This window comes from Panthera onca, chromosome C1 (genome assembly GCF_046562875.1).
Source record: "Panthera onca isolate mPanOnc1 chromosome C1, mPanOnc1 haplotype 2, whole genome shotgun sequence".
NCBI lineage: Eukaryota > Metazoa > Chordata > Mammalia > Carnivora > Felidae > Panthera > Panthera onca.
In genome coordinates, this window is record NC_138346.1 from 21,336,053 (window position 1) to 21,349,322 (window position 13,270).

The following is a 13,270-nucleotide window of genomic DNA, read 5'->3' on the forward strand; positions in this document are numbered from 1 at the left end:
TTCTGCTTACTCTGGTGACACTGCCTTCAGCCAGGCTGGAGACGCTAAAGCATGCTTCCCCTTCCTGAGTCTTCAGTTTTTTAGAGGCGGGTCCCTCTTCGTGGCTGGAAAAGAAATAAATGGGTTTTGTCCACCCCCCCCCCCCAAAAAAAAAAACAGAATAAACAACAGGAAACCCAGACTTGGCTGACGTGTAAAGTATACATTTATTTTTCACGTGTCAAAAATGAACAGCTGCACTTACTCCCTCTTTAAAGAAGAGCCTGCCTCCTTCTCGCGGCCCCAGGACTCCTGCCGGCCTGGCGGAAGCAGAGCAACCCTGGCTGTGCCTCACAGCGCCAGAGAAGTCATAATCCGCAGCCGCGTCACTCGGCCCCCGCCAAGGATGAACCGCAAGCACAGGGAGAGGCAATGCAGCGTTTCACGAAGAGACCCGTTTGCCCTTCAGAAAGTATTTGCTAGTTTCTGTCCCAGAATCGATAGCTATTAGCTTTCCACGGACACAGACGCCCTTTGGGTCTACTATCCCATCTTCTCCATCATGGATGTGAGAGCTTTGTAAGCTTCTACTCACAGGTGTCAAAACTTACTAGACAATCCCTAATTAAATATGTAAGACCTTATTCTTAGAGAAGTCTTAAACTATAAAAAAACACTTTCAAAAAAAGCCTTTTAATTTGTTCTTTTATAAACCTAATTCTGTTTTGGGCAATATGCTAACAGTCTACCAGCATCTGTGTGGTAAGGGAAAGAGGATTCCAAGGATTTATATCAAACATCTTGTCTCAAGTAACTGGCTGGCTTCAACAGCCTGCCTTAAAGTCAAGAGGAGGACAAATTAATTGCAAAGGAGAAGAAATCAAATTCAAAGACTCTGCCCATAATCTCCCATAAGCTGATGAACATATAGAGATATGAAGACTTTTCTCCCAGACAAATAATCAATCTGGGCCAAAAGTAGCTGTCAAGAAATGGCTGAAGGAGGAGGGACGTTAGTAACTAAGATCTAGTATTTCTAAGCGTGAGGTGTTTTCGTTCAAAAGCCCTAACTTCAGAGAATGAGTCTTGAAGAAGAGGTTATTCTAAAAACAAAGAAAAATGAGGTATGAGCTGGCTTATTCAATGATATTTCAAAAATGAGTCGTCTCTTCCAGTGGGATAAAAGGACCGAAGCAATCGTTACAGCCTCACAAACATGAACTGAAACTTTTTATTACTTGACATCTTTCCCATTGGCCACTTGCCTTTTTCCCTTTGAGAAGTAAAGAAAAGAAGACAAAAGGATGGGGACGAGGAAACATTAAAAGGGGTGAGTCATCCAGAGTTCTTTCCACCACGTAGAATAAGAAATAAACACAAAACCTTGATGGCAAAAATGGAGGAAAAATGCACAAGCCCAAGGGAGCATGAAATTCCATCAGAATTTGAGTCTGTTAAAGAAAAAGTCACAGCCATTCAGTTCACCTTTGCCAGTTCTTCCCAAGGGACAGAAAACATGGTGCTCCTGGATCCCAGTCTTACTTTTCCCACTGACTAACCCTGGACTCTTACACCTTCTTGAAGGAATTGATTTTGAAGGTATATTAATTTTTTTATACCTAGAGTTTAAAGTCTAGTAAGTGACTCCTGTCTCTGGTCTTCTGTTTGCTCCTTAGAAAAACACTATGATGAAAAGTACCATGAGCATATCAACTACTCATCTACTGTCTTCCAAAAACACAAATTAACTTAGACCATGGTGAAAAGAAGTATGAGATATCCAAAGTGCTATGCTAAGTTCTGTGAGAATGCAAGGTTGAATTGCATGAAGAATTTCTTAAACCCTCCAAAATAAGGTTCTAGGGAAGGAAGGACAAAGAGACATATATATCAATCCTCCAGGACTGGGCAGGTAAAGGCAATAAGCGGAAAGTAGTAAAAATTTGAATACGGTTAATATTCTCAAGATTGAACCATTTAATAGCATTATTAGGAATTTTACAAATATTAAACTAATCATGTCTCTCGGTGGTGGGAAAGGGCAAAGACTCTCATCCCAAAATTACCTATGAAGAAGCTGAGCTCTGGAGGACAGAAATTATCTACACAAGACTCCAGCAGACATACAAATGTCAACAGCTACTGCATGTGGATGTCGGAACCATGGATAATTTATTGTACTTTCTCATTTTCTTACTGTCTTTTGTAAATCTGTATACATTTTTTAACTCATTTTTTTGGTCATTTACCTAATACCATGTGCTGGCCGCTAAGCTCTATCGTAAATGTACAAAAATTAATATGTAATCAACACTTTAGGAAATTCAGCCAAATAAAAAAGATAAATATGTAAACAGGCAATTAACAAACTACTGTGGCGAGCAGCATATCCTCTGAGAGAATAGCCAGTTGCTGTCCTGGGCTGAGGCAGGAGGGGCAGGCTGGGAAGTAGTGAGATAGGAGGCCGGGAAATACAGTAGTCCCCCCTTATCCATGGTTTTGCTTTACAGTTTCAGTTACCCGCCATCAACTGTGGTCTGAAAGCAGATGACTTATGGTGTGAAGGTCAACAGTAGCCTAATACTATGTCGCTATAGCTACATCCTTCACCTCACTTCATCTCATCACATAGGCATTTTATCACCTCACATCATCACTAGAAAGGTGAGCGCGGTGTAACAAGACATTTTGAGAAAGAGAAGGAGAGAGACCACATTCACAGAACTTTTATTACAGTATACGGCTATAATTGTTCTAGCCGATTATTAGTTATTGTTGTTAATCTCTTACAGATATATGTGTGCACAGGAAAAGAAACATAGTATGTATAGCGTTCAGGACGACCCATGGTTTCAGGCACCTGCTGGGGGTCTTGAAACGTCCCCCCGTGGGTAAAGTGGGACCACTGTACCTAAATCATAGACACAGACACTGTGAGGAAAGAAAGGGGTTCTCTAGGGAGCTGGATTATGAATAGTTGCTTCTTTTCTGTCTGCTTACCTAGCTTTTCTCACTTGTGTAACAGAGTTTGATCTTAAGCTGATGCTAATGGAAAGCCACTAAAGCAAGTTTTTACCCAGAGGTCCAAGGATAGTGACAAGAATTTGTGAACTACCTGAAATTACATGCAAAATTTAGTTTGTTAGGGCATTTTCCTGAAGAGAGGGTTCATAGTTTTTACCAGATTACCAAGTGGGTCCATCACACACACACACACACACACACACACACACACACACAAAGATTAAGGAACATTGCATTAAAGAATTTTAAGCAAGGAAGGAATGTGATCAGATTTGTTTTTTTGAAAATCACTCAGCAAATGCAGAATGGACTGGAAACAGGTAAGACTTGAATGAGGGAGATCAGTCAAGGGGTCATCTCAGAAAGCAGGCTAAACTGAGGCCTACAGAAGAGCAGTGGCAATTTGAGATGCTAATAAGAGCTAACTTTTTTTTGTTTTAACTTTTGCCACTTGCCAGTCACTATGCTAAGCATATTTAAAATACCTCAGGGGCGCCTGGGTGGCACAGTCGGTTAATTGTCTGACTCTTGATCTCAGTTCAGGTCACGATCTCACAGTTTACGATTTTGAGCCCCATATTAGGCTCTGTGCTGATGGCGTGGAGCCTGCTTGGAATTTGGTCTCTCCTTCTCTCTGCCCCTCCCCAACTTGTGCGTGTGCATGCATGCTCTCTCCCTCTCTCTCTCAAAATAAACTTAAAAAAAATTTTTTTTAATTAAAAAAAAAGCCTCAGTTAAATGTCACAATGACACTATGAATTAGCTATTATTATTGACCTTTTACGAATGAACAAACCAAGGTTCAAAAGGGCCTGACCTTGTCTAGAAGCACACATTAGTTAAGGGGGTCCACAATTAATTCTGTACTCCCAGCCCTTCTCCTGTACAGCCTCCTGAAAGGTGGGTATTTGTTACTGCCACTCAACACTGAGCAGCTTGCCAATTTTAACCACCACTGAAAGGAAACACTTCGATTTTGATCCATCTCTACCTGACTGCAAAATCAATGCTATCAGCCACTATACTAACTTGAGGCAAAAGGAGGAGATTTGAGGTAAATCTAACATAACTTGGTAAACCAATCAGACATGGAAAGTAAAGGAAAGGTTTGACTCCCTGGAAATTAGTTGTCAGTCACCGAAACAGAGAAGAACAGCATGAACAGGGCTTTGAAGGCAGCACGGGAGGAGATGGAAGATGATGAAGTCATTTCTGGACACACTGAACTTGAGGGATCTATAGACACCTCAGAGGTCCAGAAAACAGGATGGAAACATATTAGAGTGGGCAGATATTTCGTAGTTCTTGAAGACATGTACATAAAATAATAAAAGGTCTTAGGACACGCACTGCTAAGGCGATAAGGCATAATGATTGAGAAGGCAAGCTCTGGAGTCAGGCTGTGCGCATGGAAATCCTTTCTCCAACACCTAACCCGCTGTGGTCTTGGGCAAGTGTCTTATCTTCTCTAAGCCTCGGTGTCCTCGGCTTTAAGAGGAGGTTAACAGAAGAATCTACTCCACAGGACGGTCAAGACAGCCCACACGGGTAACACATGTGGAGCACTCAGCACGTACCCGTGTCCAATACATGTCAGCTCTTTCTGAGGAGTCCTTCAGAACAGAACATTTAAGGTTGGTGGGGGGAAGAAAGCAGACCCCAGAGGAATCTGAGATGAAGCTGCAAAGGCTTAGAAAGGAAAATCTGGAGACGTGGAAGTTAAACCTTCCTGAAGGTTTCAGGGAAGTGGCGGTAGCTGGGAAAAGCAGCAGTGTGGACTATGGTTCCAATAAGCCTAGCTCACGGAAGGAAAGAAGATGGAAACAGGTAGCAGTCTGAGGGAGAAAGTTGAGGGGATGCCTGTATTTCGTTTTAGAGAAAAGAAATACGATGTTAACACGTGAGGACAAAGGAGCTGGTATGGAGGGAGAAGATAAAAATACAGAAAGAGGGAAGAAATTATTAGTGGATGAAGGTACCAGATGAGACAGAAGATGGCATCTCAGGACACAGGCAAAAGTCTGACTTTGGACAGGATGATGTACCCCATTCCACTGAGACAGGAAAGAGGAAGTGAAGGCAGATGCAAAACAGGTATATGGGAGACGGGCCAGAAAACTGAGGCATCCCCACCTGCCGGGCCTCGATCTTCCCCACGACACCATTATCACCATCTTCATCACTGCCGTAGTTGCCACAGATGTGCCCAGGACGTGATGAGCAGTTTGTAAATCGGTTCCGCACAAACACTGTACGCTTACTATGTGTTAGGCACTGTGTTGGGTTCTAGACACACAACTGCCAACGGCACGTCTTACTCAATGAACCCGCGTGACAACTCCATGAGAGCTATTCCTAGTATCCCTGGTCACCCACCGGGAAACTGGAGCTGAGGGTGGATAAGCAAGTTGGGCCTAAGGTCACACTGCAGAGTGAGGGGACCAACTCACATGTCTGACTCTAGAGTCTAAACCAGTAACCAGGTGCGGCTGGTCGAGGAGGTAAGTGGGGAGGAGTCTTAGCAGACTTGAATAGAAAAGTTTAGACTATTGAGCATAGAGACAAAAAGGCATCAGGGGCACATACGAGTTTAGTTGCACAAACAGGATTAGACCTCCAATGTCCTAACTCTCACGTTTAAGTTCCCTGTCCAAGAGATGACATTTTCATTTCAGGGGTATGCAGCAACATTAAGGGAAACAATGCTGTAGACGATAAGGGCACGAATACATTTTTGGACTGCAATGTCACAAGGTGCTCTTATCTTCTTCAAATGAAGAAATCACTCCTGATATTCGGGATTCAACAGGTCCAGCGTGAATACTAGATCTTCTCAAACAGTCCATATTTTACTGGATAATGATACTGTTATTGCTTTGGGTTCTGACTACTGCCTTCAAACTGCTTCAATATCCGTGATTTCACTGTTATAATATCTCTTGAGATGAGGCTGTTTTTAGATGGAGAAATTCTCCTAAAGGTGAGATTATTTAACCAAAATCACACCAAGAGTGACATAGCTGGAATAAAAACTGATGATTTCCAGTTCAAGACTCTTGTTTTGGCCTCTGACACTTCCTGAACAGATATTTGCCCCTCACCTCTATGACAGAAATATGTACCTGGGACATGGAGATGCTGAAAATACACAAAAACATAGCCAGTTGTTAGCAATTTTTCCCCCTTTGGGAGACCGCCTCTAAAGCTGATTGGAGCCTTGTCATTAAAATTGAGGGGTTTTAAGATCCCTGCAGAAGGGAGTCATTCCTCTTGAATACAAGAGTTCCCACCTACGGGCCTCAATAAATATTTGTTCAATGCGTCATTTCTGCAGCTCTTAAAAACCCGTAAGACTTCCGAGAAGAAAGGGTAGAGAATAGGAGTGTGAGTAGGTGTGTGTGACCGAGATAATTCCCGGGCTGGTTACTTGGCTATGTCGCAAACCACTGTGGGAGCAAAGAACAAGAAGCCCGTACACTGGGGCTTCCTGAAAGAGTGAGCATGAGGAGCAGGGATGAAGGTGTAATCACCGCAGGGATCAAAATCACAGAACAACAGTCTTTTGGGCCTATGTGGTGTGTTTTTTAACCAGCTAATTTACATTTTAATCAACGGGAGGAGGGGAAAACGGCCCATTTCTTTCCCACAACACCAGAAGGTAATCAAGATCATGAACTGGAGCTTTAATACAGAGAGAGAACAGCCACATTACTGCAGCGAGGCTACGGCAAGGCTGTCAAGGGAAGAAAAGGACTCAGAATTGTATTGAGCTGTTCTGAAATCCTAACCCAGAGGGATACAGGTGGATGAGGACAGCAGAGGGAAAGTGGATTTTTAGTGAGTCTTTCTTTGCAGAAGAAGGCATGACAGACTACAAAAACCATAAAACTCTCCAGCATGTGTTAGGAATGCATATGGTACACTATACCAATCCCATGATTCTTTTTTTTTTTTTTTTTTTTTCCAATTCTGGCAAAGCTCGGGGTATTAACCTCTAAAAGGTCACAGTACACGCAAAGCTTTCCATTCAACTTGGAAGATAATTCACTAAATTAACAATTTATAGAACCCTGTGAAGGTTTCTGAAAATTATTCCATACTTCTCCAATGGGGTATTTACAAACAATATGCTTTACTTTGTCAATATACGGCTGTGGGAAGGAAATTAAAGGAAAAAAGAATTAAGGTCTAAAACTGAACCTTAGAAGGCACTGTAAAGAAATGAATAGATCATTTTGATTTGGGGAGAAAAGTCACCAATAACCAAAGCCACACCTGGTAAAATCAATGTTATCCACCCAAATGATTCCGGATAATCAAGAACAACTTCTTACAGTTTTTGTTTTGCTTTGAATGGAAACTGATACAGATTCTGAACAGAATCTGATGAGGGAGAAAACGTACTAGCTACCTGAAAGCTTGATCATAGGAAAAGCATTCTGCAGTCCTTAAACTATAAATCCCTTCCTACTGGTGTAACCAAGTACATCCCTGATAGAGAAGCTAAAGAAGAGCCAGGTTTTCATCCTCCCTCCCACTTTTCCTCCAAAAATCTCACTGCTATTCTCTGATACCAACCTCTGACTGAAAAACTTATGACCTTCACCCTGCCCTCTCATCCCCAGCACTCTACGTGAAAAACAGTAGAAGTACCACTCTGGAAAATAGTGTGGAGGTCCCTCAAGAATTTTAAAACAGATCTACCCTATGACCCAGCAATAGCACTGCTAGGAATCTACCCAAGGAATACAGGAGTGCTGATGCAGAGGGGCACTTGTACCCCAATGTTTATAGCAGCACTTTCAACAATAGCCAAATGATGGAAAGAGCCTAAATGTCCATCAACTGATGAATGGATAGAGAAGTTGTGGTTTACATACACAATGGAATACTACTTGGCAATGAGAAAGAATGAAATCTGGCCTTTTGTAGCAATGCGGATGGAACTGGAGAGTGTTATGCTAAGTGAAATAAGTCATACAGAGAAAGACAGATACCATATGTTTTCACTCTTATGTGGATTCTGAGAAACTTAACAGAAGACCATGGGGGAGGGGAAGGGGGAAAAAAAAAAGAGAGGGAGGGAGCCAAACCATAAGAGACTCTTAAAAACTGAGAATAAACTGAGGGTTGATGGGGGGTGGGAGGGCGGGGAGGGTGGGTGATGGGCATTGAGGAGGGCACCTCTTGGGATGAGCACTGGGTGTTATATGGAAACCAATTTGACAATAAATTTCATTAAAAAAAATAATGTTAGATCCCTAAAAAAAAAAAAAAAAAAAAAAGAAAGAAACAAAGAAAAACAGTAAAAGTTAGTCTTGGATGTTCAAAAACTGTTTAGCCTTCCCATTAAACATAAACTACCAAGAATGTGAGGCCAATCAAAACATCAACAACCCAGGAGGTAGCTCTAAATTCCAGGTGAACAGTAGGGATAAAATCTATCTACAATGGAGACAAAGGAGAAACCAGTATTTTCAATGCAAGGGTCAAACATCAAAAGGTTTCTTCCTTCCACCTGTGTGGTTCCACAAACCCATATGCAAGCCTCAATTCCAGAGCTCCTCTAAGACTACCACCAGTTTTAAGTACTCCAAAGTCCAGTGCAACTGCATCGAGTACTTACTTGTCTGGGAAAATGTTCTGAGCAGGCACTTGATCCTTTTTCTTGGTGGCTTCAGTCAGAGGGAAAACGGTCTTTATTTTAGAGAGAGGAATCTGACATTTAGCTGTCACCTCAGCAGGGGGATCCAGCATATTCCAAATATGCTGCTGAATTGGGGGCAGAGGCTCTTGGGGATGTAAAGCTCTGTGCGCCAGACACTGTGGAAAAGGTAGAAGGGTTTTAAAACACAGATGCAGACACCATATACAATTTCTTTATACTTTTCTGGTCAGAGATCCTCGATCTTTGGTTTGGGAGGGCTACAGGATTCCTACCACATGTAAAAGAGAACAAAGAGGGTGGCCTCGGAACCACCTTGGTTTGCAGGACACCAGCAGTGTCTACAACCGGATCTCAGCCGAGCGGCACCATCAGCGGGAGGCCTCCTAGAACAGAGGCTCATCTTATAAACAGAGGCTGCTGCTTCCACCACCTGGACAATATGTGGGGTTCTCTAAAACACATTAATTCCAAGGGCCTCGAATCCTTTTACCTCCCTTCAGAAGACTGCTTTCCCCCTTGCATAATCTTAGAAAACGACGTGTGGTAGATGAAACGGGGCTAAAACAGAGCCACTATGCTCGGTGAGTCCCAGGAAGAAATCTGCGAGAGAGATGAGAATGCTGGTCTGTCCCAAACCTCCCCAGAGTGCTCAGTTTGGGCTCCTCTCCACCGGTCTACCCACTTCTGTCCATCTCCTCTCCCAGCACTCTCGTCTGGGGACCATCCCCCCCTTGCGTGGGCCACCAGTCACCTTCTAACTGGTCTCCCCAAATCTACTTTCAGTATTCTGTACAGCCAATGCCCTTACTGTGACCCTAAGAAGTCACGCACACCACGGCTCCTGCACGCCTCCCTCATCTGCCACCTTCCTCCTTGCTCGTCACAACCCAGCTACACTGGGCCCTGCCTGTTTCCCTCAGGTGCCAGGCTCATGCTAGCCTTTGGGTCCTGAGTTTATCGCTCTCTCTGCCTCACCGGCCTTCCCCTAGATCTCAACAGAGTTGAGCCTTTTTTTAATCCTTCTGTTCTTTGCCCAACTATGATCTCCTCAGAGAGGCCGACCTGGACACTGTGAAGGAACCCCTCCACGCCCAGCCTGCCACCCAGCGATTTTCTATCATTACCCCTGTTTTACAGTTTTCATAGCATTTGTCAGTATCTAACATGATCAGTTTTGTAGTTTACTTACTATTTAACCTTCCCTCTTAAAAGAAGAGATCTTGTTTGTCTTGTTTAGTGCTGAATTCCAGGTACTAAAAGCCGTGCCTGGCACACAATAAGCACCTAATAGGTATTGGCCGAAGGACTAAAGTACTCCTTCCCGGGACTCCACCTGTTAACACAAGTGTCGGGAAGCAGCACCAAGAGCGGGGCCAGGGTCCAGGCCAGGTTCTGCGCGGCGCACATGAGTGGAAATCCGGACAGCAAGCCTCCTCCGTTCGGTCACTCGTACCGCTTTCAGTCTGCTCAGCCCGCCTGTAGCGGTGCTGGTGTCTGCCCAGAAAAGTGAATACTCCGAAAAGGAGTACAGGAAGGTGAGCAAAATGCAACTATCACGGACCTCTCCTTTCCTTTTGCTAGAGAATCATCCCAAAGTTAGGCTGGAGAACACGAGTCCTACTATTCCCACCTTTAAACGACTTGCACACTGGTAATTTTAAAGAAAAAAATCCAGGGAGCTGAAAAGTTCTTACAGTTCAAAACACTGTTTCATATCACAAGGTATAGGATTTATAGCACCTCATGAACTGCTTTCCTACCCTGTAGGAAACGTTAGGCTGGAAGTCTCCATTCTAAAAAGACCAAACAAACAAAAACAAAAAGCTGAAACTTAGATAGTAAATATCACCTGAGTTGACGGCTTCTAGAACTCTGATGTGCTGCTCTGTCATCTCATCTCAACACAGTGACCACACTCGTCCTTCTCCACAGTATATTAATCCGTCTCAGAGTCTGTTTTCCTCTTTCCTAATCACTCCACTTTCCCCTGAGCACCAGCAACATTAGCTCATTTAATGTGAAGCAAAAGGGGAAACTGAAGTGACTCCAAACCCTGTGAATCTACCCCCAACCTTCTTGTGCACAGTTCTTAATTCACAGTGCTCTCCCTCAGGTCATTACATTATCTGCAAAGCTTAGAAAGCCCTCAGGACGTAAGCTGTAACCCAACACAGCAGACGACCTTTTACATAACTCTGGAAGACTCGCTGATACTCACTCAACATCTCCGAGACAACAACTACAACAAATGGACAAATATCCTACACAACCTCCCTGCAGAAAAACACTCCAGTAGGAACTCTAGACAGTTCTTTCAGTGTCATCACTCGCAAGTCGGTAATAATCTACAGGAGATGTGCTAAAGCATCAACCACTCCTACTTTTTCAAAGGTCGTACTTTAGATAAAACTAAGTGGGATACTTATCAAATTCATTCACTCAAAAAAATCTCAATTCATTAAAAAAACTGAGGTAATGAGAAAGTAATGCAATACTTTTTAATAGCAGAGAAGCTGACATTACACTCTTAAACCTATTAATTTGTCTTTTAAGCAACTGTTATTCCTTGATGTGATTTTTGTAATTTGAAAAAGACTAGAAAAAAACCCTGCAGGCCACATGATTAGCTCATAAGTTACGAGCATGTTGATGTTACGAGCATGTTGATTTTAACAACCCTGCATCAATGGTTTAAAAGCCAGTTGTAACTCTACACAAAAAGTGTATCTCTCAGCATTTCTTTTTTTAAAAAATGCTTATTTATTTATTTTGAGAGAAAGAGACAGAGAGAGCATGTACAAGCAGGAGAGGGGCAGAAAGAGAGGGAGAGAGACTGAAAATGCCAAGCAGGCTCCATGCTGTCAGCGCAGAAGTAGAACCTGACGCGGGGCTCGAGCTCACAAACTGTGATATCATGACCGGAGCTAAAATCAAGGTCAGATGCTCAACTGACTGAGCTACCTAGGCACCCCTTCAGCATTTCTTTGTAAAATTAGAATTAAATTAACCTCATCAACAAACTGATGGGTAACCTCTCCTTCCTTCTGCCCCCTACTCCCAGCTGAGTCACTCTCAGCTATGAATGTTTCATTTATAAAGGAGGTTAAGGAAGTCTTCCTAGGTCCCCCATCCTACTTAGCTTCCTGTATCCTCTCTCCTTCCCTCCATCAGTAGAGCTTTCTCCTGCTCCCACCCCACTATTCCACCGCCGCTGGGCCCTCAATGTAAGCAGAGACTTCATGCAGACACTAACGGCCCTTTGTCCTGCTCGCTCACCATCACTCACCAGTGAGCAGCATCAAACTTGCTTTTTCTTTCCGGACATGGATCACTCCCTGTGCCTTCCAAGGCACCAGCTTCTCCTAGTTCTTTCTACCTTTTTTTTTTTTTTTTTTTTTTTGGAGAAGGGGAGAATAAGAACGGTTCATTTGTCTTTTAACAACCCTTCTTCTTCTGGCTGTTCCTAATTATTCACTCACACGCTGGTGTGCAGGACTTTGTTTTCTTTTCTTCTCACGCAACGCTTTCCCTAGGTGATCTTGTTCACTTCTATTACCCAAGTGGGGAGGACTCCCAAATCCATGTACTTAGTCCTGACTTCTCTCCTGGGGCTCCGCATCCCTATTTCCAACTTCCTACTGGCTGTGTGTACCGGGATAGCCAACCGACGGCTCAAATTTAACACCTGCAAAAACACATGAACTACCTTTTCAGTGTGTTCATTCTATATTCCCCATCACAATTAACAGTGATGCCGTCCCTCAGGCACCCAAGCTAGGATCCTGTTATCTTTAATTCCTATTCCTCAACTACACCCAGCCCCTCCAGTCCTGTCTCCTCTGCCTTTACATTTTCCCTCTCCGCTTTCCCTGTCACTGCCTGAACTCAGGCCTTCATGGGGGCCACTGCAGGTTTCCCAACTGGTCTCTGCTGCATCTCCATGTCACTACCAGAGAGCTATTTTCTAAAAATCTGTCACCCACCTGCAGACAAAATCCTGTGATTTCCCACTGCCTACAGGCAACGTGCAAGCGACTGGCTCTTCACGACCGGCCTGCTATTGAGCTGCCCTGCCCTCTTTTCCATCGTGTCCCCATACAGCCTCTTCTCCAGCCAAATGGAACGATCTGGAGACTCCCAAATCCAGCACCCTTCTTCCTGTTTCCGTGCTTCTGCACATGCTACTTCTTTTGCCTGGTGTGTCCTCGTCACATTTCCTCAGTGAAGCCTTCCTCAAGTCACCCACGTGCAAGAATCTCTCTTTTCCCCATATGGTTTTGTGCCCACCACTGTTGTACCTATTGGTTTTACGTCTCTACTCCTCTGGGCGGGCGCGGGCGGGGGGGGGGGCGGCTTTAAGCAGTGAGCTTATTGTATCTTTAGCTCACGGCACAATGTTAGTACTTAATAAATACGTGTTAAAAAAAAGTAAATTCAATTTATAAACGCCATAGCAATAGTATTTCTTTATACAGACAAACCATATTAGAAACTCTCCCCCACAAAAGCAAGCAAGGCTGGTAAACTGTGAAAATCAAAGCTGCCAGTGTTTGCAGCTATTGTTACTTTGAAAGGTAACCATACCTGTGCTTATGGCTT

General features: G+C 43.6%; 1 protein-coding gene across 3 annotated transcripts in view; it reads right to left on the reverse strand.

The window, feature by feature from the left end:
• XRCC5 (X-ray repair cross complementing 5) overlaps window positions 1-13,270 on the reverse strand; it is an 89,791-nt gene that overhangs the window by 40,767 nt on the left and 35,754 nt on the right. For all 3 annotated transcript variants that reach the window (XR_013557187.2, XM_060623497.3, XM_078450897.2), the window contains exons 14-15: window positions 8,630-8,826; window positions 11-104 (exon numbers count right to left, since the gene is read on the reverse strand). Coding sequence is in view for 2 of the 3 variants with exons in the window: in XM_060623497.3 (XP_060479480.3) it covers window positions 11-104; window positions 8,630-8,826 (291 nt within the window). In the remaining variant the exon portion in view is untranslated. The remainder of the gene's footprint in view (window positions 1-10; window positions 105-8,629; window positions 8,827-13,270) is intronic.